Raw genomic sequence first — 25,741 nt, 5'->3', positions numbered from 1 at the left:
GTTAACATTATTTTTATTGGTGGCAATAGTAGTAATATTTTCTAAATGTGGCTTGGTTTCTTCTACAATAATTAAATTTTCTTTTTTTTTTACACACAGAAAAAAATGACACATTGAAAAACTTAATGATAGTTTTACCACATTAAAAAAAGTAGTCAAAATAATTTCAACATTTATAACTTGTATTTTTGTAATTAGAAGAAATGTTTATTAAAAATACAAAAACACATCAAACTGACATTAGTCAGTGTCCATGTGGAACTGCAATTCCAATGTTTGTCTTTCTGCGTGATATCAACTGATAAAAATTGCGCTAAGCACCAATTAAATCTGCTTGCTAGATTTCTTACCAGTAATAATTTTATTTTAATAACAATAACAAAACAAGCCACTTGAAAATGATTGTTTAAATTTCTTGCATATTTTTTTCTTGTATTTAGAACCAGTTTCTCTAAGATGTTTAAAGTTGTTGTGGGCTTATAAAGAAATAATAAAATAATTATTTAAATGAATTTTGAACAAGTTGTGGCTGTCCAAATATTTGACATTTCAGTTTAGAAGTTGGAAGGTGGGAATTCTTTGCTTTTGTTCAGAATTGAACAGCTAATTATTTTCCATTAAAAGTAAATGGACTAGTAATTTGGCTCACATAAATTCAGAATCTTCTATGTTTTGGACTAGTTTAGGAAGAATAGATATTAACTCTTTAAATGTTTGGTAGAATTCAGCCATGAAGCTATCTGGTTCTGGGTGTTTGTTGGGAGTTTTTTAATTACTGCTTCAATTTTATTGCTGGTAATCCATCCATTCAAATTTTCCATTTTTTCCTGATTCACTTTTGAGGGTTATATGTTTCTAGTAATTTATTGATTTCTTCCAGGTTGCCCAATTTTTTAACATATAATTTTTCAAAATATTTTCTTATAACTCCTCTAATTCTGTGGTGTTGGTTATTATTTCTCCTCTTTCATTTCTAATTTTATTTGCATCCCCTCTCTCCCTCTCTCTCTCTCTCTCTCTCTCTTTAATGAGTCTGGCTAGAGGCTTATCAATTTTATTGCTCTTTTCAAAGAGCTAGCTCCTGGTTTCATTGATCTACTACTTTTTTAAGTCTGTTTTATTTATTTTTGTTCTAATCTTCATTATCTCCTTCTTTCTGGTTTTGGGTTTTGTTTGCTCTTTTTCTAACTCCTTTAGGTATAAGGTTAGGTTGTTTGTTTAAAATTTTTCTTGCTTCTTGAGGTAGGCCTGTATTGCCATAATCTTCTCTCTTGTAGCAGCTTTTATTGCATTCCAAAGATTTTTTTAAAGATTTATTTAATTATTTTGAAAGAGAGATAGAGAGAGCATGTATATGTGAGAGCACATGAGGAGGGGGAGGGGCAGAGGGAGAGCGAGAGGGAGAGAATCTCAAGAAGACTCCCTACTGAGTACAGAGTGGAATGTGGGGCTTGGTCTCACAGCCCTGAGATCATGACCTGAACCTGAATCGAGTCAGACATTTAGCCGACTAAGCCATCCAGGTGCTCCTGGATCCCAAAGATTTTGGACCATTGTGTTTTTATTTTTATTTGTTCCATGTATTTTTTGATTGCTTTCTTTTGGTGTAGGCAGGCTGGATCCAAGAACCCAGCAGGGGTCCCACAGGACCAGCCAAGAGGGTCCTTGGGTATATGCAAGGCAAAAATCAAACACAAGCTTTGAGGGAGTGAGAGCAGAATTATTGAAGAGATAGAGAAAGTACAGGTACTGGCAGAGGCTGTGAGACTCAAAAAGGAAAAGAAGAATCTCATATTTGCTTGGGGTCTGGGGTTTTTACTGAGGATTGTGGTCTGGTATACGTTACCTCCCAGGCATCCAGGAACTGGTCAGATCAAGGACAAAGACCTGGGTGTCCTCCATAAGTTACTTGGAGCTAGCAGGTCTCGGCGCCTAGATGTCTAACCCCAGTGGTCTGGAATATGGACAAGATGGCCTCACCCAGTCCTTGCCCAGTCTTTCCTTGGATGTTATCTATTGTGCTGGAAGACTCTAAAGAAATCATTAACTCCTTGCCCCTTTACAAGGAAGACATACATTATTTGTACTATGAGGTATGTGTAAAATCAGGGTACAGGTCCGAGCAAGAATAGAAGCAGGAAGAGGAGCAAAAAGCAGATTTTTATGGAGCCCTTTAGTTTTCCTCTCTCTTGAATGCGGGAATTTAGTTAATATATGAAAACTTCAGTTATTTCAGCCAAATACTAGGCATAAACTTGTGCTCTCATCACCTCTTGGCCTTCCTCCTAAGCCTGAAGTTTGAATTGGTGTGTGTGTGCCTGTTTTCACTTTATGACCTTGGTTTTCTGATTCTTCCAGGCCTGGCTTAACCATGCTAATGTCTCTCAATGTCTGGGATTCTCAAGGATTTTCCAGGATACTTAGTCCCCTGGAATCTGTGTGAGTGTGAAGGCATTTGAGAGCCAGCAGACCCCTATGACAATGACTCATGGTAATCGTTGATTTATTTGCAAGCCCTCTCCCAGTGACAGGAGAGAATAGCGGGCTCAGAGAAAAGCACTACCTTCTTTCCTCCCTTTGGAACAGCCTATCAGTGTGCCTTTGATCAGCTTTGTATATGTAAGTGGATTTCATTTACGAGGTGGTTTTTTTCTGTGGATAGATGGTTGCTAGGATACAGAGAGTCCCAACAACATCATGGCAGCTGCCTAGTTCTTCCACACATGGTGTGGCAGTTGAGAAATATTATATTTTATTTATTTCAATACTTTTCTGGATAAAATTTCAAAAGCTTGAAGAAGGATCTTTCTTCTCCTGTAGATTCCATCCTTGTATAAACAGATCAATGATAGAGGATCAAAGTTGATACTATGTAGTTGCTGATACCAATCCTATGTATTACAGGCCATTCCCTTAAGAGGGTTAGCAACAGGCACAGAGGCAAGAGCTACCAGGAATATTCTGGTGTTTTTCTCCCTCCCTCTGAAGTATATAGTTATTCTGTTTACTGTAGAATTTGCAACAGAAAGGAATTTAACCTCTCCGTGGTCTGCAGGGAGACTGCAAAGGCTATTGTCTTTAACATTAATTTGTCCAGTATGTGGAAATGTACATCTTTTAGATTCAAGCAACATCGTTGAGAATTTTAAAAGCTCTAAGTGGATCCAAAAGTTTATTGTATTTTGGAAAGCAAATTTGAAAAAAACTGAAACTTTGATATGTCCTGGTTATCCTAGTGAATCATGGCAGCAATTTCATCTAAGAAGAAAAAAAGGTATATGAAGAAAAATTTTCATCTAAAATTTCAATGCATTTAAAAGCACCCAATAGGGAACCTGGGTGGCTCAGTGGGTTAAAGCCTCTGCCTTCGGCTCAGGTCATGGTCGCAGGGTCCTGGGATCAGCCCCGCATCGGGCTCTCTGCTCAGCGGGTAGCCTGCTTCCCTCTCTCTCTGCCTGCCTCTCTGCCTACTTGTGATCTCTGTCTGTCAAATAAATAAATTTTTAAAAAATCTAAAAAAAACCCCCTTATTTAAAAAGCACCCAATAATGCCCAAGAAAAGATGATATAGGTGACTTTCTTTTTTAAGTTTTTTTAATTTTTTTATTTTTTAAAGGTTTTATCTATTTATTTGACAGAGAGAGAGAGAGCACAAGCAGGGGGAGCTGTAGGCAGAGGGAGAGGGAGAAGCAGGCTCCCAGCTGAGCAGAGAGCTCAACATGGGGCTCTATCCCAGGACCCTGGGATCATGATCTGAGCCAAAGGCAGACGCTTAACCAACTGAGCCACCCAGGCACCCTCTTTCTCCCTTCCTTCCTTCCTTCCTTTTTCTTTCTTTCTTTTTTTCTTTCATTTGTTCTTTCTTTCTTTCAGATTTTATTTATTTATTTGAGAAAGAGAGAGAAAGCACATGCACAAGCGGGGGAGGGGCAGAAGGAGAGGGAGAAGCAGGCTCCCCACTGAGCAGGGAGCCTGATGTGGGGCTCAATCCCAGGACCTTGGGATCATGACTGGAGCTGAAGGCACATGCTTAACCGACTGAGCCACCCAGATGCCCATACTGTCTTTCAATATTGATATATTGTCTTCTGGAAAAGAAAGCCAAAAAGAAGCACACTGTGCGTGAATATCCCTCTTTAACGTAAACCAGGTCGATGCACATGAAATGACCAGATTTTATCACTTCCGACAGAGAGGATGAAATGTCATCTTTGAAATAAAGGACACATTTTAAGCAGAGTGAGTTGTGGTTGGTGCATTACCCAAGTGAATTGAACTTGTCACCAAAAATGGGGGGCAGTTGCAGACAGGTGATTCTGGTGTCACTTTGCTTGTTGTCTTATTTTGCATGAAAGCCTCCCCTACCCTCTGTCAATGTGCTGTGCCTGGCAGGTTGTGTTAGGTCTCAGCTTTTTAAATGGATAAGGTTCCGTTATGTAGCTGATATGAGCTGCCCCTGCTTACCTCATAGGATTTTATGAAGACTCAGTTAATTAATTCATGTAAGGTGCTTACAATCTTGCCTGATTTAGTGAGTTTCCACTAGATACTAGCTGTTACTTTCTACCAAAGACCATAAGCTGCGACATTAGGAACATCTTCGCTTTGTGAAATTTTTCTAATGCCATTTCTTCAAATTTGTAATGATGCTTAAAGAAATCTGAAGTTAGTGTCTTAGGATGAACAAGGCCTCACCATCATCTTACCCACTCTTCTCTGTGATTTGTCATTATCCTTGATGATAAAGTATGGCACAAAATCCCCAATTCATTATTTTTTCCTAAGTAATTATTCTATTTGTCATATTTGCCTTCAACATTCTGAAGAAATTGTATGAAGCATTTTTTTTCCCTCTATTTCTATAGCTATGCAGGCAGCTGGGGCCTAGTACTAAGTACTGGCCAGGGTGGAATTAATAAGAACAATGAAATTGGACTCAGAAAACATCTAGAGACCAACACTTCTTGATTTTCTTTTGTTTTTTATCTATTTGTTTAGGGATGCTCAGAATGTAGTATCCATAGGCAAATATTTATTTGTTTCACTTTGCAATTTGGGAAACATTCTTTTAAAGGCAGTTAAAGAAGATAATTGTGTTAGTTATAGATGAGATCCACACCACATTTTGTACCTCTAATAATTTTTTTCCAGATGTAATCAGTTGATGAATTTTCTAGACCTCCTCCAGAGGGCCGAGCATATGTCACGGCAAGGGTGGGCATTGTTTTTTTCAGGTTAAGGTTTTATTTCCTTTTGTAGAGCTCATAGTGACACATTATTAACTTGGTGTTTGAAGTTGAGAGAAGCAGAAAGAAGAAAACATTTCACAGAAAATAGGAGTTAAGGTGAATAGCATCTATTTATGAATTTACCACAAGCTTAAGCTTCTTCACAAAATGTTCCAGACAAGGAAACTATTGAATTCTGTAAGACCAGCAGGATAGGAATTGAATTGTTAATGTTAGATTAGAAAGACCTAGAAGATCATGTATCCAGCAGCCTCCTGTTACTGCTGAGAAGCTGAGATCCAGAGGGGTGAAGTATTTCACTAGGATTCTGTAATACTTTGAACTCAGGACCCTGGACTCGTAAAATTTACCATGTATGTGCCACCTCCCATGACTGATGGTTGAAAGCCCACCAGTGTAATGATTAGTTCTCCCTACCTAAAAGTATTAATAATATTAGGTTGGTTTAGGTTAAGTCTCTTAATATGTCTAGTTGTTTATATTTAAAGCACCTTGAAAGTAGGATTAAGGTTTCCTTTTATATAAATTATACCAATAAGTTAATTCAAATCAATTCAACAAATGTCTATTCAACATCAATTATGTGTTTAGACTGACAGTGTTAATATCACTGATCCAAATGCCCAGGGTCTCCTGAGGGGACAGTGGGGTTCCCAGCTCAGAGAGCCGGATGTGGAGTGTTTACCTGATGACTTATGGATCATATTAGTTGGATTTACCAAAATCAACTTTGACAAAATTCGACAAGTGGCTTAAAAACCTTCCTGCAAAGGAACTAAAGATTGCAAACAATGCTACTAATTCAAGCTCAAGAGAATAATGAAGGAAGGACAGAAAGATACTTTTCTTTTTCCTAGAATAAGCTCTTTCTTGGTTGCATAAGAGAAAAAAACAATGCAAGTCTCTTTAGACTTGACAAAAAATAAGAAAAAAATTTAATAAGAAGATAGTCTGAAAACTGGATTTATGTTTATTAATATTAGCGATGAACCACACAGTGTAAAATTTGCCTTGAAATGTTAGCTAACGGTAACATGAAGCCTTCAGGACAAGCAAGATATTTTAAAATGAGTATCCAGGAATGCAAAATGACTTTTTCTGATTTTTACAGCTGTGTTCAAAGTTTGGATATATAGGACTCTATTTACTAAGCTTAATGACAAAACTTTAGAAGGCTCTCAAGATTTCTGACATTACAGCAAAAATAGAAAAGCCTCTTACTATTAGTGAAATACATATTTCTCCTGCTTCCTGCTGTGGTAGAACACAGCTAAAATAATACATGTAAAACCGCATAACAACAGATTAAAATTGTGTTCTTTTGTCAGCAAACATTGTTGAAAACTTCACAGAAAGCATTACTGAAATTTTGAAGAGAAAGTGTTATAAAAATTATGGAGTTGAGTAAAAATAAAGGTGTTTCTAAATATAGCTTGGCTTATGGCATTTTCCAGAAAGTAATAGTCAACACTTAAATGACTACTCATTATATGTGAGGAAAAATTCTAAGCATGTGGCATGAAATAATTTGTTTAGTTTTCATAATAATTCTATGAGGTAAGTACTATTATCATCTCCATTTAAAGATGACGAAACCGATACGCAGAGAGGTTAAGTAATGAGCTAAACTTCAGACAGCTAATAAATAGTGGTGCTGGGAAACAATCAACAGGGGCTTTCTGTCTCCAGTGCTAGTGATCTTAGCCATTCTTGCATTCGTCTTTGTTTCAACAATGAAATGCACAAAGAATGAATGCTTTTTCATTAACCAATAAAGGAAAAATGCATCAGAGAAGAAATTTTCCCCATAGTCAATGACTCATCTATTGACAAATGTGTTATGAAAAAAAGTAGTAGAAGTGTACCCAGTGCCAATGAAACCATTGAATTTACTGGCATATCAGCAAAAAAGATTCTTAGGTAAGATCACAGCTGGTCCTATACCACAGTCCTTGGCAGTCTCCCAGGGCAGCAGTGTTGTCAAGAAATTTAAACTAGAACTGCACAAAGTGCAGTGGGATATCACTGATGACTTGACTTCTCTAAAACAAGACTAAACTGGATTCTTTGTGATACTTTGTATTGGATGGGGGGGTGGTAACCATGAACCTATTCTTTCCATAGGCTTGCCATAGAGCATCCTCAAGCAAAGCACACAAGAGAGCTAGTGTTACATAGTTTTCTTTTCCTTTTTATTTCTTTTCCTTTTTCTTTCTTTCTTTTTTTTTTTTTTTAAAGATTTTGTTTATTTATTTGACAGACAGCAAGAGAAGGAGTGGGAGAGGAAGAAACAGGGCTCCTGCCAAGCAGGGAGCTGGATGTGGGGCTTGATCCCAGGACCCCGGGATCATGACTTGAGGCCAAGGCAGACGCTTAACCAACTGAGCCACCCAGGACCCCATAGTTTTCTTTTTAAAAAAGAATAAGTGTTTCAGTGTGTTTTTGTTGTTGTTGTTGTTGTTGTTGTTGTTGTTGTCTTACCTTTTCTGTGATGACAAATAGATGTTACAAGTATGCTACTCAAAAAAATAAAATCAGACATTTTTCCCCTTCAAACTGAAGGTGATGTTCTAACAATCAGTAACTGCTGATTGTAAGAAACTTGTGTATGAAGAGAGCAGGTGTTTCTAAACAGGTGTTTAGAAAAATCTCCATTGTTATGTGATTAGGTTGTTGAACAACCTAATGTCAGTATGCCACCTATTAAAAATTCTTATGTCTGCACTCTTATAAAACAACAACAACCTTGTGAGCAGAGTTTTTGGAACTTTAAAAAAACTTCTAAATAATTTTTGTTCTTTTTAATTGGTAAAAATAGAAAATATGACACTTTCTGGTTAGTTTTCATTTACTGGTTGAAATCTAGGAAGATAGAGATTTGCTAGCCTAATTCAATAAAATCTGTGAATGATGTATTTTGTGATTTTGTGTATACAGCCAGTGAAGGCAGTTCTTCCATTTGACATAAATATAATTGTGAAATATGTTTGTCTCTGACAGCTATCAAAGTATCAAAACATTGAACTTTAAGCCAAATTTTTTAATTCTTATGTTACATTCAGTCTTTTTAGTAAACATAAACTAATCAGAAGGTATTGCATAATCTCAGTTTTTCACATGCACAGGGACTTTTAGGGCTGTGGGATATCACCAGCTGGAAATGTTCAGCAGAGAGTAGGAAATATAGTAGAAAAACACAGAAGACAGATCAAAATAGGCATTTCTAAGTCTTATCATGTGTGTGTTTGTGGGTATGTGTGAACATCTGGAAAAACTTTTCTAATGCTTTAATGTTGGTGAAAGCAGTTTAGTCTGGTAGCAGCAGTCTTTAAATGAAATTGAGCATAATTTATGCCGACAGGATGAGAGATATTCAAACATGCTTATTTGAGATGAGGGATCACCTACAACACAGGAACCTTATAACAGGATTCACTGTTCTATAAAACTGCATTTTTATGAATTTTTAAAAAGTTACACTGAGGTGTGGTATTAATCAGGAGATAGATACATATTAATGGAATGGACTAGAATGTCCAGAAATGGACTTGAGGTAATATGGTCATTTGATCTTTGACAAAAGTGCAAAAGAAATTCAGTGGAGAAAGGATAGTCTTTTCAACAAATGATGTAGGACCAAGTAGGTACCTATGAGCAAAATAATGAACCTCAACCTGAACCACCTAACTTTGCAAAGAGGAACTCAAAATGGATCATAGATCTAAATTTAAGATGTAAAACTATAAAATTTTTAGGGGGGGAAAAAAAGGAGAAATCTTTGTCTTGGGGTTAACAGTTCTTAGAAATGACACCAAAAGCATAATAAACAGAAGAGAAAAAAAAGTTAATAAATTGTACCTCACCAAAATGAAAACTTTTGCTCTGCCAAAGGCAGTGTCAAGAGGATGAAAAGACATGCTGCCTGCTGGAAGAAAACTTTTGCAATTCATGTATCTGACAAAGCACTTGTATCCAAAGTGTATTTTTAAAAAATCTTTCAAATGAGACAGTAAGAAAACAAATAACATAGCTAAAACTAGGCAAAGGATTTAAGCAGTTTCTTCACCAAAGAGAATATAAGGATGCTAATTAAGTCCATTTAAAGATGCTCAACATTATTAATTGTTATAGACTGAATGCAGCCTATGTTTATGTTTTAATTTCTGGAACTTGTAGATGTTACCTTATATGGCAAAAGGGACTCTGCAAATGTGATCCTGCGATGGGGTGGTTATCCTGGACTATTTAAGTGGATCCTAAAGGTAATTATCAGTGTCCTTATAAGAGGGAGGCAAGAACATGCAAGGGGGAAGAAGACAGTGTAAGTGGAGAGAAATTTGAAGAGTCTGTACCACTGGCTTTAAAAATGGGGAAGGAATACACTAGATATAGGGAATACATATATATGGGGTGCAATATATTATAAAATTAGAGATGCAGTTATCCAGATGATGTAATTGTAGGAATCCATTTAAAGGGACCCACTTTAAAAACTCATTATTATTATTATTATTATTATGTAAGTTTCAGGTGTATAGCTTTATAATATGACATCTGCATATAATGAAGTCATCACCACCACAAGTCTAGTTACCATCCATCCCAAATGGTTCACCCCCTTCCCCTCTAGTAACCACTAGTCTGTTCTCTGCATTTATGTTTATTTTATGCCTCCCTCCTGCCAGCCTTCCTTTTTTCTTTCCTCCTTTTCTTTTCTTTCCTTTTTTCTTTTCTTTCCTTTTGTTTTTTCTTTTCTTTTCTTCTCTTCTTTTCTTTCCTTTCTTTTTCCTTCTCTTCTCTTCCCTTCCCTTCTCCCTTCCCTTCCCTTCCCTTCCTCTCCCTTCCTCTCCCTTCCTCTCCCTTCCTCTCCCTTCCTCTCCCTTCCCTTCCCTTCCCTTCCCTTCCCTTCCCTTCCCTTCCCTTCCCTTCCCTTCCTCATTCCAGATAGGAGTAAAATTTCTCTGTCTGACTTTTTGCTTACCATAATACCCTCTAGGTCCATCTATGCTGTCACAAATAGCAAGATTTTACTTTTTTGGCTGAGTACTATTCCGTTCTGTACATCTATGTACCATATCTTCATTCATGTATTGATGGACACTCCATTTGTTTACTTACAATGGTGATTGTAAATAATGCTATAGTAAACATAGGGGTGCATATATCTTTTGAACTAACATTTTTGTGTTATTTTAATAAATATCCAGAAATGGAATAGCTGGGTCCTATGGTAGTTCTTCTTTTAATTTTTTGAGGAATCTGCCTCCTGGTTTTTGTAGTGACTACACCAATTTATAGTCCCAACAGTGTATGAAGTTTCCTTTTTCTTCACCTCCTCACAACATTTGTTACACTTGCTATTCATTGTCTTTTTGATAATAGCTATTCTTTTTTTTTTTTTTACTTTTTTTTTGGCTGAATTATTTTTTTAATCTTTTTTTTTAAATTTATTTTCAACATAACAGTATTCATTGTTTTTGTACCACACCCATGCTCCATGCAATCCGTGCCCTCTCTAATACCCACCACCTGGTTCCCCCAACCTCCCACCCCCCCACCTCTTCAAACCCTTCAGATTGTTTTTCAGAGTCCACAGTCTCTCATTGTTCACCTCCCCTTCCAATTTCCCCCAGCTCCCTTCTCTTAACTCCCCATGTCCTCCATGCTATTTGTTATGCTGCACAAATAAGTGAAACTATATGATAATTGACTCTCATAGCTATTCTGACTGGTGTGAGGTGTTATATCTCATGGTTTCCATTTGCATTTCCCTAATATAATTAGTGATGTTGAGTATATTTTCATGTATCTTTTGGCCATCTTTAGGTCTCCTTTGGAGAAATATTGACTCAGATTCTCCCCCTACTTTTAAATAGGTTTGGTTTTTTGTTGTTGAGTTGTAGTTCTCTGTACATTTTGCATATTTACATCTTATCAGATACCTGGTTTGCAAATATCTTCTCCCATTCAGTAGGTCTCTTATCAGTTGATGATGCTTTCTGTGGTGTGCAGAACTTTTATTTGATGTAGTCCCATTTGTTTATTTTTGCTTTTGTTACTCTTGCATTTGGAGTCTGATCCATAAAGATGGCACTTAGACCAACATTAAGAAGCTTAGCTCTTATGTTTTCTTCTAGGAATTTTATGGTTTCAGGTCTTGCATCCAAGTCTTTAATCTATTTGGAATTAATTTTTGTGTATGGTATAAATAGTAGCATAGTTTCACTCTTTTGCATGTGGCTGTAAGAGTTTTCCCAACACCATTTATTAAAGAGACTGTCCTTTCTCACTGTAGGCTCTTGGCTCCTTTGTTAAAGGGATCCACTTTCTAATCAGTTCCTGGAACGTGAATGCAGAGAATCTGGCCTTAGGGCGAACATGCCTAGAGCAGTATTTCCTAGAATGGGTTTCTTAACACAGTTGAACTATGAGACAGTGCCCGGTAAGAGTTCTTGTTAAATTCAGTTGGAAATAAACAGTACAGCATGATGTTTAAAAGCTAGACTCTGTGACCAGAAAGATATGACTTTATTACTTATAAATAATATAAATCTATTATTTATTGGCCACATGACTATGGCAAATTAACTGCTCTAAACTTCAGTTTCTTCTTCTATACGGTGAAAATGCCGAGAGCCCCTACCTCCCAGTGTTACCCAATTAAATGAATAATGCATCCAATGAGCTACCCTAGTGATAACACCCAAGATATCGGCTATTATTATTCTGGTGATATTCACCACCTACCTTCTTGGAGCATCAGAAAGTGTCATGGCACATTAAAAACTGAGAAGTCCTATTGAAAAGAAACAAAACAATTTTTTAGAACCTTCTAGTCTCAGTATCCTGAGAACCTGGAAGTGGACCTCTTAAGCTTGGTGACGCGAATCGGGTTGAGGGTTAGGTAGGGGCTACTTTCTGCTTTAGATGACACATGTCCACCACCGCTGTGGGACTAGGTGGCAAACTTCACTCACGTATTCCAGGAAGCAAAATTGAGCCCCAGAGTTTGTCTTACAGAATTAAGATTTAAATTCACCTCTCTGGCTCCCCTTTCCGGATGTATTATTTCTGGGTCACTTGGTGTCTCTCTCGCCTGCCTTGAATGTTGACAGTAATGAATATGCTGAGAAGAAAGCTATGATTACTCTCAAATTAAATATGTGCCTTTCACGTACAGTAATTAAAAAAAAAAAAGCCAAGAGATGGAGATGGACTTTTAGAGTGAAATAAAACCTCCTACCTTCTTAAAACCCAAGTTACTGCTCAAGTCAGCCCCTTGAGAGGCAGTAATAAATTACTTTTATCAGGAGTTTATGGGGGGAGCAGTGAGAGGAAGTGTGAAGCTTTCTTCCATCAGGTCTATCAGTTTATTTATTTATTTTTTTAAGATTTTATTTATTTGACAGAGAGAGAGAGCACAAGTTGGGGGAAGAGCAGAGGGAGTAGGAGAAACAGGAGAAGCTCCCTACTCAGCAGGGAGCCCGATGGCACTTGATCCTAGGACCCTGGGATTATGACCTCAGCTAAAGGCAGACACTTAACTGACTGAGCCACCCAGGTGCCCCAGGTCTGTCAGTTTAAATCTACATTCTTTTTCCATGATGGTGTTGAATCCTAAAGGTCCAGAGCTCCCTTTTCACTGTCTGTCCTGTGAACCTTCAGTCTATCTCCGGATTTAGAGCTGGATACCAGAGGTGGGGAGAGCAGGGTACCATGTTGGCTTGAGAGACAACAAGGATTTGCTGTTAATCGGGTTGCTGGATGTTTCTGTGTTATCTAGGTCCTGTGAGTCTTTGCCCCCAGGATGGGACCTTTGCTTTCTCCTTTCATTGACCTCTGTGAGGCCACTTCCACCAGTTCAGAGCCTCTGATGAGGTGCTTCTGTTTCTGCTGCCTACTTCAATCAAAACCTGCTTGTCCTAACTGACCTCTGAACCAGTTCTTGGAGTCACTAATAAAAGTCATCAGTGTGCTCCAAACATTCTGTCCTCCTTCCTAATTTCTGCAGATCCCTTACGAATCCCCAAGGTTGGGTAGTCAGAGGTTCGGATTGGTTTGCTGTGATCTATTTGCTGTCTTTGGGTTTGTATTCCTTAGAAATGATGTTTGGTTTTCTATGCACTTCCCTTTTGCTGAATGGCACCCAAAATAAACAGCACAGATTTTGACAGGGGCAAGTTTAGCTGTTCAAACATGCATACCCTGCTGACATTCAAATCCATGGATTGTACCACATACCAATGTGTACAGAGTCAGTGACAGGTCTGAAAAACCTTAACTGATTTATCATTTCCAGTGGTAGTATAGAATGACTATTCCACCAACCCTGATTCTCAAAGTCTTTCATTCTTTAAAAAAACTGTATTACATTTCAGGTCTACAGATACTTACCCAGGCCCTGGGCTGACAAAATGATGCCAACAGTGTAGGAAAAGAAATGAACAGTGTTTTGAGGGAAGTGGAATTAAAAGCAGTTACATGGGGTGCCTGGGTGGCTCAGTCAGTTAAGCATCTGCCTTTGGCTCTGATCATGATCCTGGGTCCTGGGATAGAGTCCTGCATGGAGCTCCCTTCTCAGCGGGGAGTCTGCTTCTCTTTCTCCCTCTGTTCCTCCCCCTCCTCCCCCGCCCCTCTGCTTGTTCTCTCTCGATCACTCTCCCTCTCAAATAAATAAATAAATAAATAAGTCTTTTAAAAAATAAAAATAATCTAAAATCAGTTACATAAGTAAAATGAAGATTGTAACTCAGACCAAGGCAGGAGAAAGGACAATATTTGGCTGCTAATTACAACTCAAACACCAACCAGTGGTGGGTCCTTGGGAAACATCACTGAATTTCCTCATCTGAACTAGATCTATGATTTCCAATTTACCAAGTGTAACAATCATCTGGAGTGTCTATTAAAAACACAGATTGCTAGCCCTCAGCCTAGCCCTACTGAATTGGAATCTCAAGGGAGGGGATCTGCAAAAAGACACACACACTCACAGCACCCTGTGTCATTCCTTTGAACAATTTTGGGGAACACTGAATTACATAATATTTCAGTTCTAAGAGACTGTGATAAACCCTGGATGTCATGATTCACCAGTGAATGGGAAAAATCTGAAGAGAATATTCATTAGTTAATTCATACTTAGTAATTTAATATTTTCTATTTATTTTTTGAAAAGTTGCTAAAGTTAATGTTATGGTTTGTGTTTTAGGGATCTAGGTATTCTTCAGATTTTTCTTTTCATTTTTTTTTTTAAGATTTTGTCTATTTATTTGACAGAGAGAGATCGCAAGTAGGAAGAGAGGGGGAAGCAGGCTCCCCCTGAGCAGAGAGCCGGACATGGGGCTCGATCCCAAGACCCTGAGATCATGACCTGAGCTGAAGGCAGAGGCCTAACCCAGTGAGCCACCCAGGCGCCCCAGATTTTTCTTTTCTCTTTGATTTATTCATTGTAATATCTGGCCTATCTAGTCCATGGTGTTCTGTTAAGCATAAATGAGATCAGGATGTGAAAATTTGTTGCTATCATTATTATTATTATTACTGCTATTAGTATAATAACTGTAGGATTGACTCTGATTTTATGAATCTGTAGTATCTGCTGGTGTCAGCTTTGTTCTTATGGTTGAAACCAGACAAATGAGCAAAACACAATTATTTCTTTATTTATTAAAAAATTTTGAGTATTGATTATGTACAAAGCATTATGTTACAGTCTGTCTAAAATGTTTAGAGTGCCTTTTCTTTCTCTCCCTTTTTTTTTTTAAAGCTGGAAACCTCCCATTTAGTAATACTTTTATTTATTTTTTTAAAAGTTGTATTTAATTCTTTTGTAACTTCTATACCCAAGTGGGGCTCAAACTCATGACTCTGAGATGAAGAGGCACATGATCTTCTGATGAAGTCAGCCAGGTGTCCCCATTTTGTAATACTTTTATTTTTTTAAAAGATTTTATTTATTTATTTGACACAGAGAGAAAGACAGGGAGAGAGGGAATATAAGCAGGGGGAGTGGGAGAGGGAGAAGAAGGCTTCCCACTGAGCAGGGAGCCTGATGTGGGGCTCGATCCCAGGACCCTGGATCATGATCTGAGTTGAAGACAGGCGTTTAATGACCAAGCCACCCAGGTGCTCCCCCCCCCCCAATTTTTAAAATATTTTTAATGAATAAAAAGTTTTATTGGTCTTATCAATGTATCAGTGCACTATAAAATTAATAATACGGGCACATTTATTCAGTTTATAGAGAATGTATGACACACATTTCAAAGAAATGATTCTTAGTGCTAAATCTACAGGCTGACAGATCAGTAGCTCTCAGTTTAGGGTGTCTTTTGTATGCCTTCCTCTCCTCTAGGACACATTGCTTTGGGAGAAATGAGTTACACCAATGTTTTCATCCCAGGGTTCAAACCTGAACAGTGGCACAAGACTATGTAGTGAGACCTCGGTTTTAGGAATCAACAATGACAAATTATACTTATGTAGCGCTCCACAATTAATGAAATACTTTCTCATCTAAAATTTTATTTCTGGGATCCCTGGGTGGCTCAGTCAGTTAGGCGTCTGCCTTTGGTTCAGGCCATGATCCCAGGATCCTGGGATCAAGCCTCACTTTGGCCTCCTTGCTCAGTTCCTCCCCCTCGTTCAGGCTCGCTCTCTCTCTCAAAATAAATAAATTCTTAAAAAACCACAAAATTTTAGGGGTGCCTGGGTGGCTCAGTGGGTTAATGCCTCTGCCTTTGGCTCAGATCATGATCCCAGGGTCCTGGGATTGAGCCCCGCATCGGGCGCTCTGCTCAGCAGGGAGCCTGCTTCCTCCTCTTTCTCTACCTGCCTCTCTGCCTACTTGTGATCTCTGTCTGTCAAATAAATAAAATCTTTAAAAAAATAATAATAAATTTTATTTCTTCCCCAGTAATCCTCTGGCGTAGGCAGGGAGGTCTTGTGAGATGTGTAGGGAAGCTATGGTGCCAGTACTAGAAACAAGGCCTCTCAGCTCTCAGTTCAGTGCCCTTCCCATTTCTTCTATGGTACCTCTGGTTCCACAGCTGGAGTGGCAATAGAAAATGGGCTCTCCTTGGGGTGCCTGGGTGGCTCAGTGGGTTAAGCCTCTGCCTTCAGCTCAGGTCATGATCTTAGGGTCCTGGGATCGAGCCCTGCGTCCAGCTCTCTGCTCAGCAGGGAGCCTGCTTCCCCCTCTCTCTGCCTGCCTCTCTGCCTCTCTCTGTCAAATAAACAAATAAAATCTTAAAAAAAAAAGAAAAAAGAAAATGGGCTATCCTCCATATCTGTGCAAGGATCTTCTATCACGGGAAAGATACAGGAAGAATGACGGAGCTAATTCGCTTGGACACTCATGCTGGCATCTGTTTCAAACTCTCAGGATCTTGCACTTCTTCCTTCCTCTTGTATCTATTCTGATATCCTCTAAAGTGGAGTTAATGTCTTCTGACTGTAGAACATAATCCCAGAGTAAGAGGAGGTTAATCCATCATTTCATTTAATCCTTAGAACAGTAAACACATTTACTATGTCACATTAAGGTATTAAAAGCTAATGTGAAAACAGAATAATGTAAACCTAGTGGGGAAGGTAGACTATGATAGCATTCATCTCCAGTGCCCCACTCATCCCAGAGGTTCCAGATTTTCTAAAGGCACAGTGGAAGGAGCTCAGGCAGAAGAGACCAAGGCAATTAACCGGGCTGCAGGAGACAAAGCTCTTCTCTGGCGTTCTCCTGAAGCATCAAAGGCAAGCTCTTTGCAGAGTCAGCTAATCACTGGTGCCGTGGTTTCCAAAGAGAAGTATCACATTCCCCAGCAGGTGTTGACTACTTGGGAGTCCAAGTGGGAAGGTGGCCATCTCCTGGAACAGGAGACGATAGGGTTAGGGTTCAGGGCTCAGTCCTGCAGGAATAAAAAATCCAGGGAGATCCACCACCCCAATTTAGAAATAAAAATATGGAGCAACTAGTTAAATTTGAATTTCAGGTAAATAGTGAAATGATTTTTTTGGCATAAGTATGTCCCGTGCAATATATATGCAACTCAAACTTGACTGGGCAGCCTGTGTTTTATATGGCAATGCTAACAGGGACAACACACTTCAGAACATTCACAGGGTGTGTTCCTTGCTTCCGCCTAAGACCTCTTGTTTTCGAGCACCTGGGTGGCTTAGTTGGTTGGATGTCTGCCTTCAGCTTGGGTCATGATCTCTGGGTCCTGGGATCGAGTCCTGCATTGAGCTCCCTGCTCAGCTCCCTGCTTCCTCTACCCTTCCCTCCTGCTCATGATCTCACTCTCTCTCAAATAAATAAATAAAATCCTAAAAAAAAAAAAAAGGGCCCCTTGTTTCCCCTATCTTCTCTGTCATTACCCTGAAGTTCTGTTCATAAGGTAAGAAGAGGAGGTGGGTTCCATTTCCCAAATGATAATATCTGTAATATTATTTCCATTTTGCATAATTAAAATTTACATTCATCCAGAGCTTATCCAAAACAGTTTAGGAGATGGCTTCTTTTTTCATATAAAATGGCATTTTACAGGTGAGAGTAGAATGTGGTTTTCTCTTCAAAAAGTTCTTTTTTCATGAACATTTCCTTGACAATGTTCATTTCTTACAATCCCATTTGTGAAGAAGATGATTTGTGAAATTAATGGAGAACATCCACAGGAACATGTTCTTCATATAATCTTCTTTATTGAAAATACAAAACCAGGAATTAAAAATTAAACCTACTTGTATTGGTTGCCATGGGGAAATATTTAGTCTAAATCAGATGAAATATTGAAAATATACAGTTTGGTTTTTCTCTTCCCACCCAGGTCCTGCACCCTTCTTAATTTTCTCCCATGGAAACAGTATCTTTAGGATTGACCTGGAAGGAACTAATCATGAGCAATTGGTGGCAGATGTTGGTGTATCAGTGATCATGGATTTTCACTACAGTAAGGGAAGAATCTATTGGGTAGATCTAGAAAGAAAACTTCTGCAAAGAGTTTTTCTGAATGGGACAAGGCAAGAGGTAAAGTACAACCCTAAAGCATTTAAGGGATTTTTGTATAGGTTGACAAACATGGTATCATTAATTTGTAAAGAACAGATGAATGAAAATTACATTTCAATTGAAATATTTCGGACATTTGTAGATATTTGTTTAATTTGTATCTGTCGCATGTTACTGAACAAACTCATCAATGTGGCACTGATACTCAGAAGACCCCAAAAGGAGTCAGGATGTCAATGGAATTTTGAAACTATATAAATTTATTAAGTCAGGTCACCACTTCATGGTTAAAAGAGATTACTTACATGATTAGTTTTGGCTCCAGTGGTTCTCAGCTGAGGACAATTTTGCTCCTCCAGGGACATTTGGGAAAGTCTGGAAAGATTGTTGGTTATCACACCTGTGCTGGCAAGGAGAGAGGATGTGCTATTAGCATCTAGTGGGCAGAGCCCAGTGATGCTACTAACCGTCCTAAAATAGAGAGGATGGCCCCCACAACAAAGAATTATCTGGCCTCAAATGTCAGTTGTGCTGAGTTTGGGAACCTGATTTGTTGAATGTCATGGGTTTTAGCACCTGATATTTAGGAAGAAAACATTTTTGATTCTTTTTTTTTTTTTTTTAAGATCTTAGGTATTCATTATCCATTTGGGAGAGAGCACAAGTGGAGGGGAGAGGCACAGGGAGAGGGAGAAGCAGACTCCCTTCTGAGCGGAGAGCCCGACTCGGGGCTCAGTCCCAAGACTCTGGGGTCATGACCTGAGCCAAAGGCAGATGCCCAACCATCTGAGCCCCCCCAGGCGCTCCACCTTTTTTGATTCTTAAGGTGTTTGCACTCTGGGGGGAAAAAATAATAAAGCAGGTGTCAGATGTAAAGTATTTTGCTTCAAGTACGTACAAAAGATCTTTGATCTTTCTCTGTGACTGGTGGAACCATTAAATGAGTCCCAGGAGGAATGTTCTCTAGATTCCTGAGAGATGGATTACAGAGACGCGTGACTGGAGAAACCTTAAGCATTCATTCCCAGCACAAAGTGCCCACTGTTTCGTTTGTTTTTCTTCAACTCTTTCTCCCTTCAGTTATTCTTAAAAGCTTCACTTAAGTGCTAATTTCTTTTATCACATTCTGGGACTTACTAATGTCATCTTTAACGAGAATGGCTACTCATTATTCTCCAGCCATCTGTAAAATAGTTCCAAAAGTCTTGAGTCTCAAAATCTGGAGCGTTTCCTGTCACAGACTAGGGAAAAAAGTTAAATACTTGTGAATTTGTGTCAAATCATTAGGAAAGGATGGACATGGTGCCGAAAATCCACCATTGTATCCCTCTCCTTTGGGTTAAAACACTGTTACAAAAAACACCTGTTATACAATTCACCTGGGTGAGCTAATATATTAATATGTTGGCAGCTGGTTCAATGGCTTGGCTAGATTACTTTGCATGAGGTGTAGGAACAGTGGAAGCTTGTGAGACTAATCTGCAAAATCTGAGTTCAGTGATGTCGTGTCAGTGGCTAGAAATCAGCTATGGTGGGAATATTAACAAACCAAGGAAATCTGCAACCACACAAATCAGGGTTTCTCCCTACCTCCCACCCTGCACCCCCCAAGAAGACTGACCTGCACATGCTAGAATTAGGAGGTAAAAGAGGTTTTTGTTTGGTCATTATATCACTACAGAGCAGGAAACTGTACCCAAGGGGCATAAGGAGAGGCTCTGGTCTTTGGGCCATAGGGTCACAATGTGAGGGCACTGAAGACTTGTAGAAAAAGTGGGGCCTGATGGAAGAGAAGGGGCTAGGAAAGTGGGGCTCTAATGAGAAATTGATTTATTTTAGAAGTCTGTGCACAAAGGTCAAGGGCATCTTGCCAGATTTTGGCAAAGCTTAGAATTGGGTTCAGCTGAGAATGTGGAAAATTCCATTAGTAAATGGATAAACTGTCTTTAAGATAGCATGGAAATCTCTCTTATTATAGTTGAACTTGTTAATGCATTATGGTTGATTGCCTAATTTCAATAAGCCTAGGATGATTTTTCACTTTAAAGCCCAGAAATATTCATGAGGGAGGGTTAACATTGCTCCATCAAAACAATGGCACCGTATCTGTGACTATTTCATGATTTAAATAGTTTTATGAATGCACAAAAAAATGACAAGTACTTAAAAGAATAGACTTTTATACATAAAGATAAAAACAATGTTGATGTGAATGAGAAAATGGTAATATTTTGAAATTTGATTTTACAGAAAGTGTGCAATATAGAGAAAAATGTTTCAGGAATGGCAATAAATTGGATAAATGAAGAACTTATTTGGTCAAATCAACAGGAAGGAATGATTACAATAACAGATATGAAAGGAAACAATTCCCGAGTTCTCTTAAGTGCCTTAAACTATCCTGCAAATGTAGCAATTGATCCAGTAGAAAGGTAACTGCTGTTTTCAGACATTGAAATATATATCAAAATCGGATGATAATTCATAGAATCAACATTTTGAACTCAGAAGGACCTCCTCCCTGAGAAGGTTGCCTGGATTTGAACTAAGGCAGGCTTCCCTCTACAAGTGGGGCTCTTGACTACCATGATTTCCTACTAGAGAAGCCTAATTCCTTTTTTAACTTGAAATTACATGGAATTTCCATAGCAGGGCAATAAATATTGGTTGAATTGGAATTTCCTTCAAAATAGTCCAACTCATCCTGAGTGGCTATCCAGGGACCGCTGTAACACTGAGAGTTGGCCATTTAAGTGACTTTACCTTCAGTTACATGCCTATATAATGTGTTTGCTCTCAGGGTTATATTTTGGTCTTCAGAGGTGGCTGGCAGCCTTCACAGAGCAGACCTGAATGGCCTGGGAGAGAAGATTCTGTTAGAGACGTCAGGAAGAGTAACAGCTGTGTCAGTGGATGTGCTTGATAAACGGCTTTTTTGGATTCAGTACAATAGAGAAGGAAGCAATTCTTATATTTGTTCCTGTAATTATGACGGAGGTTCTGTCCATTTTAGCAAACACCTTACACGGTAAGTTTGGGTTTTAGTATAAGTTAAAGTAATTGCCACTTAAAGTTTGTCCACCTGAACTGGTAGAATGGCTTAGCACAGATTTGGAAGTCCAAAAGGCTTGAATGAGTACAAGTCCTAGATTTATCATTTATTGAACAAGTGACTTTGGGAAGATTACATGACTTTTTTTCAGTTTCCTTTTTTGGTGTGTGTGTGTGTGTGTGTGTGTGTGTGTGTGTGTTTAAAGATTTTATTTATTTATTTGAGAGAGAAAACACAAATTGGGGCCGGAGGGAAGTGGGAAAGGGAGAAGCAGACTTCTTAACCGAGCGGGGTGCCTGATGCGGGGCTCAATCCCAGGACCCTAAGATCCTGACCTGAGCTGAAGGCAGACGCTTAACCATCTGAGTCATCCAGACGCCCCTCCTCAGTTTCCTTTAATGTGGGGATAATAGAAGTAACTATTTCTCAGGGTTATTGTGAAAATTAAGTAAAGAAATGCAAATAAAAACATTTAACAGAGTTTTGGCATCTAATAAATTCTCACATGTTGGTTATAGGTTATAGTTGTTCTTTTTGGAATTACTATGCCCTATATTTGTGAAGCAATTATGTTTCATTTGATATGCTATCTTGCCTGTAACTGACTCACCAGCTTGTGGTAAGAGGCAGAAACTAGTGAAGTGTGAAATGGATACAACCAGAATCCACTCTTGGAGTATTTCTATTTTCTTCCCTATTTCTACTTTAATCACACTTAAATGCTGATTATCAAAAGAATGGGACAATGAATCTGAAGCTAGAAATCATACCCCATTAATTCAGATTATGAATAAATAAAATTTTAAACTTAATATCTGCTTCTAAACCTAAATGGGATATAATTGAAAAGGTAGGTAATTAAAATTCAGTCAATAAATTGAAATGAAGTGAAATGTTAATAAGCCTGGGAACAAATGTTCTGCCATTCTTTATATTTTTTCTGTTTTTCTGGTTTTTTGTTTGTTTGTTTGTTTTGTTTTTTAGGCACAATTTGTTTGCAATGTCCCTTTTTGGTGATCGGATCTTCTATTCAACATGGAAAAAGAAGACAATTTGGATAGCTAACAAACACACCGGGAAAGATATGGTTAGAATCAACCTCGACCCATCATTTGTACCACCTGGTAGAATCAAAGTAGTTCATCCACTCTTACAGCCCAAGGCAGAGAGTGATGCTTGGGCACCTGGTGAGTCATCTTTGACCTTGAACGGAGTCTGGTATTTTGTCCCCACCCATCTACCTGCTGAAGCCAGACAGTTAGGGGCCATCCTTGGTGTCTTCCACTGCCCCAATTTTCAGTCTACTGCCAAATCCTTTCCATTCTACCTTCTAAATACATCTTTAATATCCACTTCTCTCCTCTACAGTCCAACAACCAGCATTTCTTGCCTGGCCTGTTGTAGTAGCCCCTCAACTAATCTTTCTGTTTTTCCCTCTTGCCTTTAAATAGTTAATCTGATCCATTAACTCCCCTGCTAAAAATCCTTCAAAAGCTTTCCTTTGCACTTAGATTGAAATGTAACATTTTACCAGGCCTATCAATATTTGATGAAACTGATCTAACACTCCTCCTCCCCTCGCTAGAATCTGACTCAAGTCTTTCCATAGTTGCTCAAATATGCTGTCCCTTTCATGCCTTCAGGCTTTTGCTGTTGCTCCTTTCTCAGCCTAGACTTTGTCTTTAGTTCTAGCTTAAGTATCATGTCCTCAGATTAGCCTTCTCTGGTCATCCAGTCAAGAGGAACCTCTTCAGTATACTCTTCTCTGAACTTATCCCAAGATGTAATTACATATTATTTTGCTTTCTTTTTGATTTTATCTCCCACTTGATTATAAATATTGTGCAGGCAGGGACCATGCCTATTATTCGTTTGTTTATTATTTAAACCTCCCTACATTCAGTGGTTACTGATGTCTTTATAAATTAAGAATTTTAGATAACATTAGTAAAATGGATGGTTTGACTGAATCTAGCCGCAGTCCCAAATTTCTACTTCCAAATGCAGTCTCTGAATTCTTTAGCATACACTTTTTTTAAAGTTGGCTCCTTAATGTGGTTCCTATACCACACAAATGATGTACTAACATTTTCTATACGTAAAAGCTTAATTTCAAGCAGGCTTTGACATATATTTACTCTTATCCTCAATTAGCCGGAAGAGGTTCTGAGATGGAATTCTTCGTTTTCCTTCTATCTGTTGGGTACCACTGGGGCTTGGCAGTAGTGTGGGAAATGGTAGGGACTGTGGGTCCCTGCTGCAGTTCAAAGATGAATATGTCTTTTCCCACCCTAGACACAGGTTCTGAAGAGAGCTGTGGAGACTGAACAGAAGGACAGGCATGAGATTGCTGAAGGGAGGCTGGAATCTAGGGGAACTGACATTACTATTTCTTATGTCCTCAAAGAGCTAACTAATAGTGTGAGGACTTTTTTTTTTTAAGATTTTATTTATTTATTCGACAGATGGAGATCACAAGTAGGCAGAGAGGCAGGCAGAGAGAGAGAGGGGAGGAAGCAAGCTCCCCTCAGAGCAGAGAGCCCGACTTGGGGCTCGATTCCAGGACCCTGGGATCATGATCTGAGCCGAAGGCAGAGACTTTAACCCACTGAGCCATCCAGGCGCCCCCTGTGAGGACTTTTTAACTGATTTCTTTAAAAACTTAGGTAGAAACCATAATTTAACTTGGGTAACAACTCTGCTTTCAATGCAAGTGATGAGGAACTTCCAAGGATGAAATAAATTCCAAGAGATGAAGTGTTTATTCAGATAAATTATTTTTGAAAAAAACGGATTTACTTTAATTTACAAAGCGGAAGCTGTGGGAAGCAATTCAGCTGTGGGTTGGAGCATAACATTAAGTAACTACTTAGTGACAGTGTTATAAATGAGATGGTGACTGTATTCCATGCAATAAGGTGGCGAATCTGATATTCTGCCAGATACCTTCCATGGGAAATTTTGACTCAAGTTTTCTTCACATATGATTCATTGTCCAAGTGGTGATGACTCACCACCAAATTAGAACCAACAGTACTATGAATAAGTAATTATTGAGCCTTACTTGTAATCGTTATAGATACGTCCATCACTGTCTCTTACATTTCTGTATAAGTGCATGCTTTCCAAAGTGTTTTCGTGACCGTTATCTTATTGGCTTGCCATGGTAACATTGTGACACAGAAAGGTTGGTAACTATCGTACTCATTTCATAATTGAGAAATCTGAAACCTAGAGAAGTAGAGTGTGTTATCCAAGATTACACAGCTTGTTAATGAGGGTTTTGGGAGAGAAAACAATCCTGGTGATGAGTCTGTCAGTTTATTGTTCTTTCTACCATAAACACTTGAGCTCTTCAGAACCCTCTGCTATTACTCAGCTTTTTTGAAAGGGAGGTCAAATATGATCATTAAAAGCATGAAGTTTAATAGAAAATCTACAGTGATTCATTAAAGAACAGCTTCAACCCATCTGGCAAAACATGGACTTTGGTTGGGAGGCCATGGCCAGCTGCAGAGCTGCTGGCAGACCTGAAATGCAGAAGGCAGGTGGCATTGGAGATATTGGCTCCAGCTGGTGACCAAAGAACCTGCTTCACATATATGCCAAGGGCAAAGGACTTTTGATTTCCAAAAGTACTGTTACAGTAGCTGTCATTAAATAGGTTTAAATTATGTTAGTGCCTGGTAGAGCAGGAATTCTTCACGTGCGATTTAGGGACGGTGAATCTCTTGATTGTATGGGTGAAGATGAAAATATGCAATCGTTACTCCCTATGCAGGTGATGTAAAGCTGCTCTCAGTTTCTCCAAGTGCCTTCACATTTAAAGACATGCTACTTCTAGAGGCCGGCTAGTTCCTTCTGGATAGTGGGCTTAAGACTTTAGGTCCTCTGGAGAGGTGGATGGTGGTCATTCTTTGGTTTGCAAGGCATTTAGTAGTGAGATTACTTCAACAGGCAGATGACTGAGAAAAATCATGTAACCTAGTTGGCATTCTTTTTTACATAAAATTTAAGTATATGCATGTGAGTATCAATAGACTTCCTTCATGCAAATGCCTAAACTATCATTTATCAAAGCATGTTCTACAAAACACGGTTCTCTGGGATTTAATGGGGTCATTTGGGGGCAAAAAAGTTTCAGGGTCACATGATTTAGACAGACCGGGTTAAATAAAATTCAACAGGGAGTCTTTTCCCCAAGTGACTTCTCAGAACCATTCAAATGGTCAAGTGCATTGTTAGGTCTCTAAGGGCCATACGACCTATGGCATTTTCCTATTTTATTTTCTATGCAGCAGCCCTCTTGACTCCTGGATCTATTGTTTCTAGCCCAGACCTTTTTCTTGAGATCTAGACCAATTAAAAAAAGAGAGACTGAGGCACAATAACAGTTGAGCTGCAGAGAAAACTGATTTAAAACATTGGGGA

General features: G+C 38.7%; 1 protein-coding gene across 2 annotated transcripts in view; it reads left to right on the top strand.

Moving 5' to 3' along the window:
• The window catches only part of EGF (epidermal growth factor), a 104,304-nt gene that overhangs the window by 4,262 nt on the left and 74,301 nt on the right, over positions 1-25,741 (top strand). For both annotated transcript variants that reach the window (XM_032859867.1, XM_032859858.1), the window contains exons 2-5: positions 18,077-18,276; positions 20,509-20,690; positions 21,059-21,286; positions 22,295-22,497. In XM_032859867.1, the coding sequence (XP_032715758.1) occupies positions 18,077-18,276; positions 20,509-20,690; positions 21,059-21,286; positions 22,295-22,497 (813 nt within the window). The remainder of the gene's footprint in view (positions 1-18,076; positions 18,277-20,508; positions 20,691-21,058; positions 21,287-22,294; positions 22,498-25,741) is intronic.

This window comes from Lontra canadensis, unplaced genomic scaffold (assembly GCF_010015895.1).
Source record: "Lontra canadensis isolate GAN:19392208 unplaced genomic scaffold, GSC_riverotter_1.0 scaffold1, whole genome shotgun sequence".
Lineage (NCBI taxonomy): Eukaryota > Metazoa > Chordata > Mammalia > Carnivora > Mustelidae > Lontra > Lontra canadensis.
This window is presented reverse-complemented; position numbering and strand designations above follow the sequence as displayed.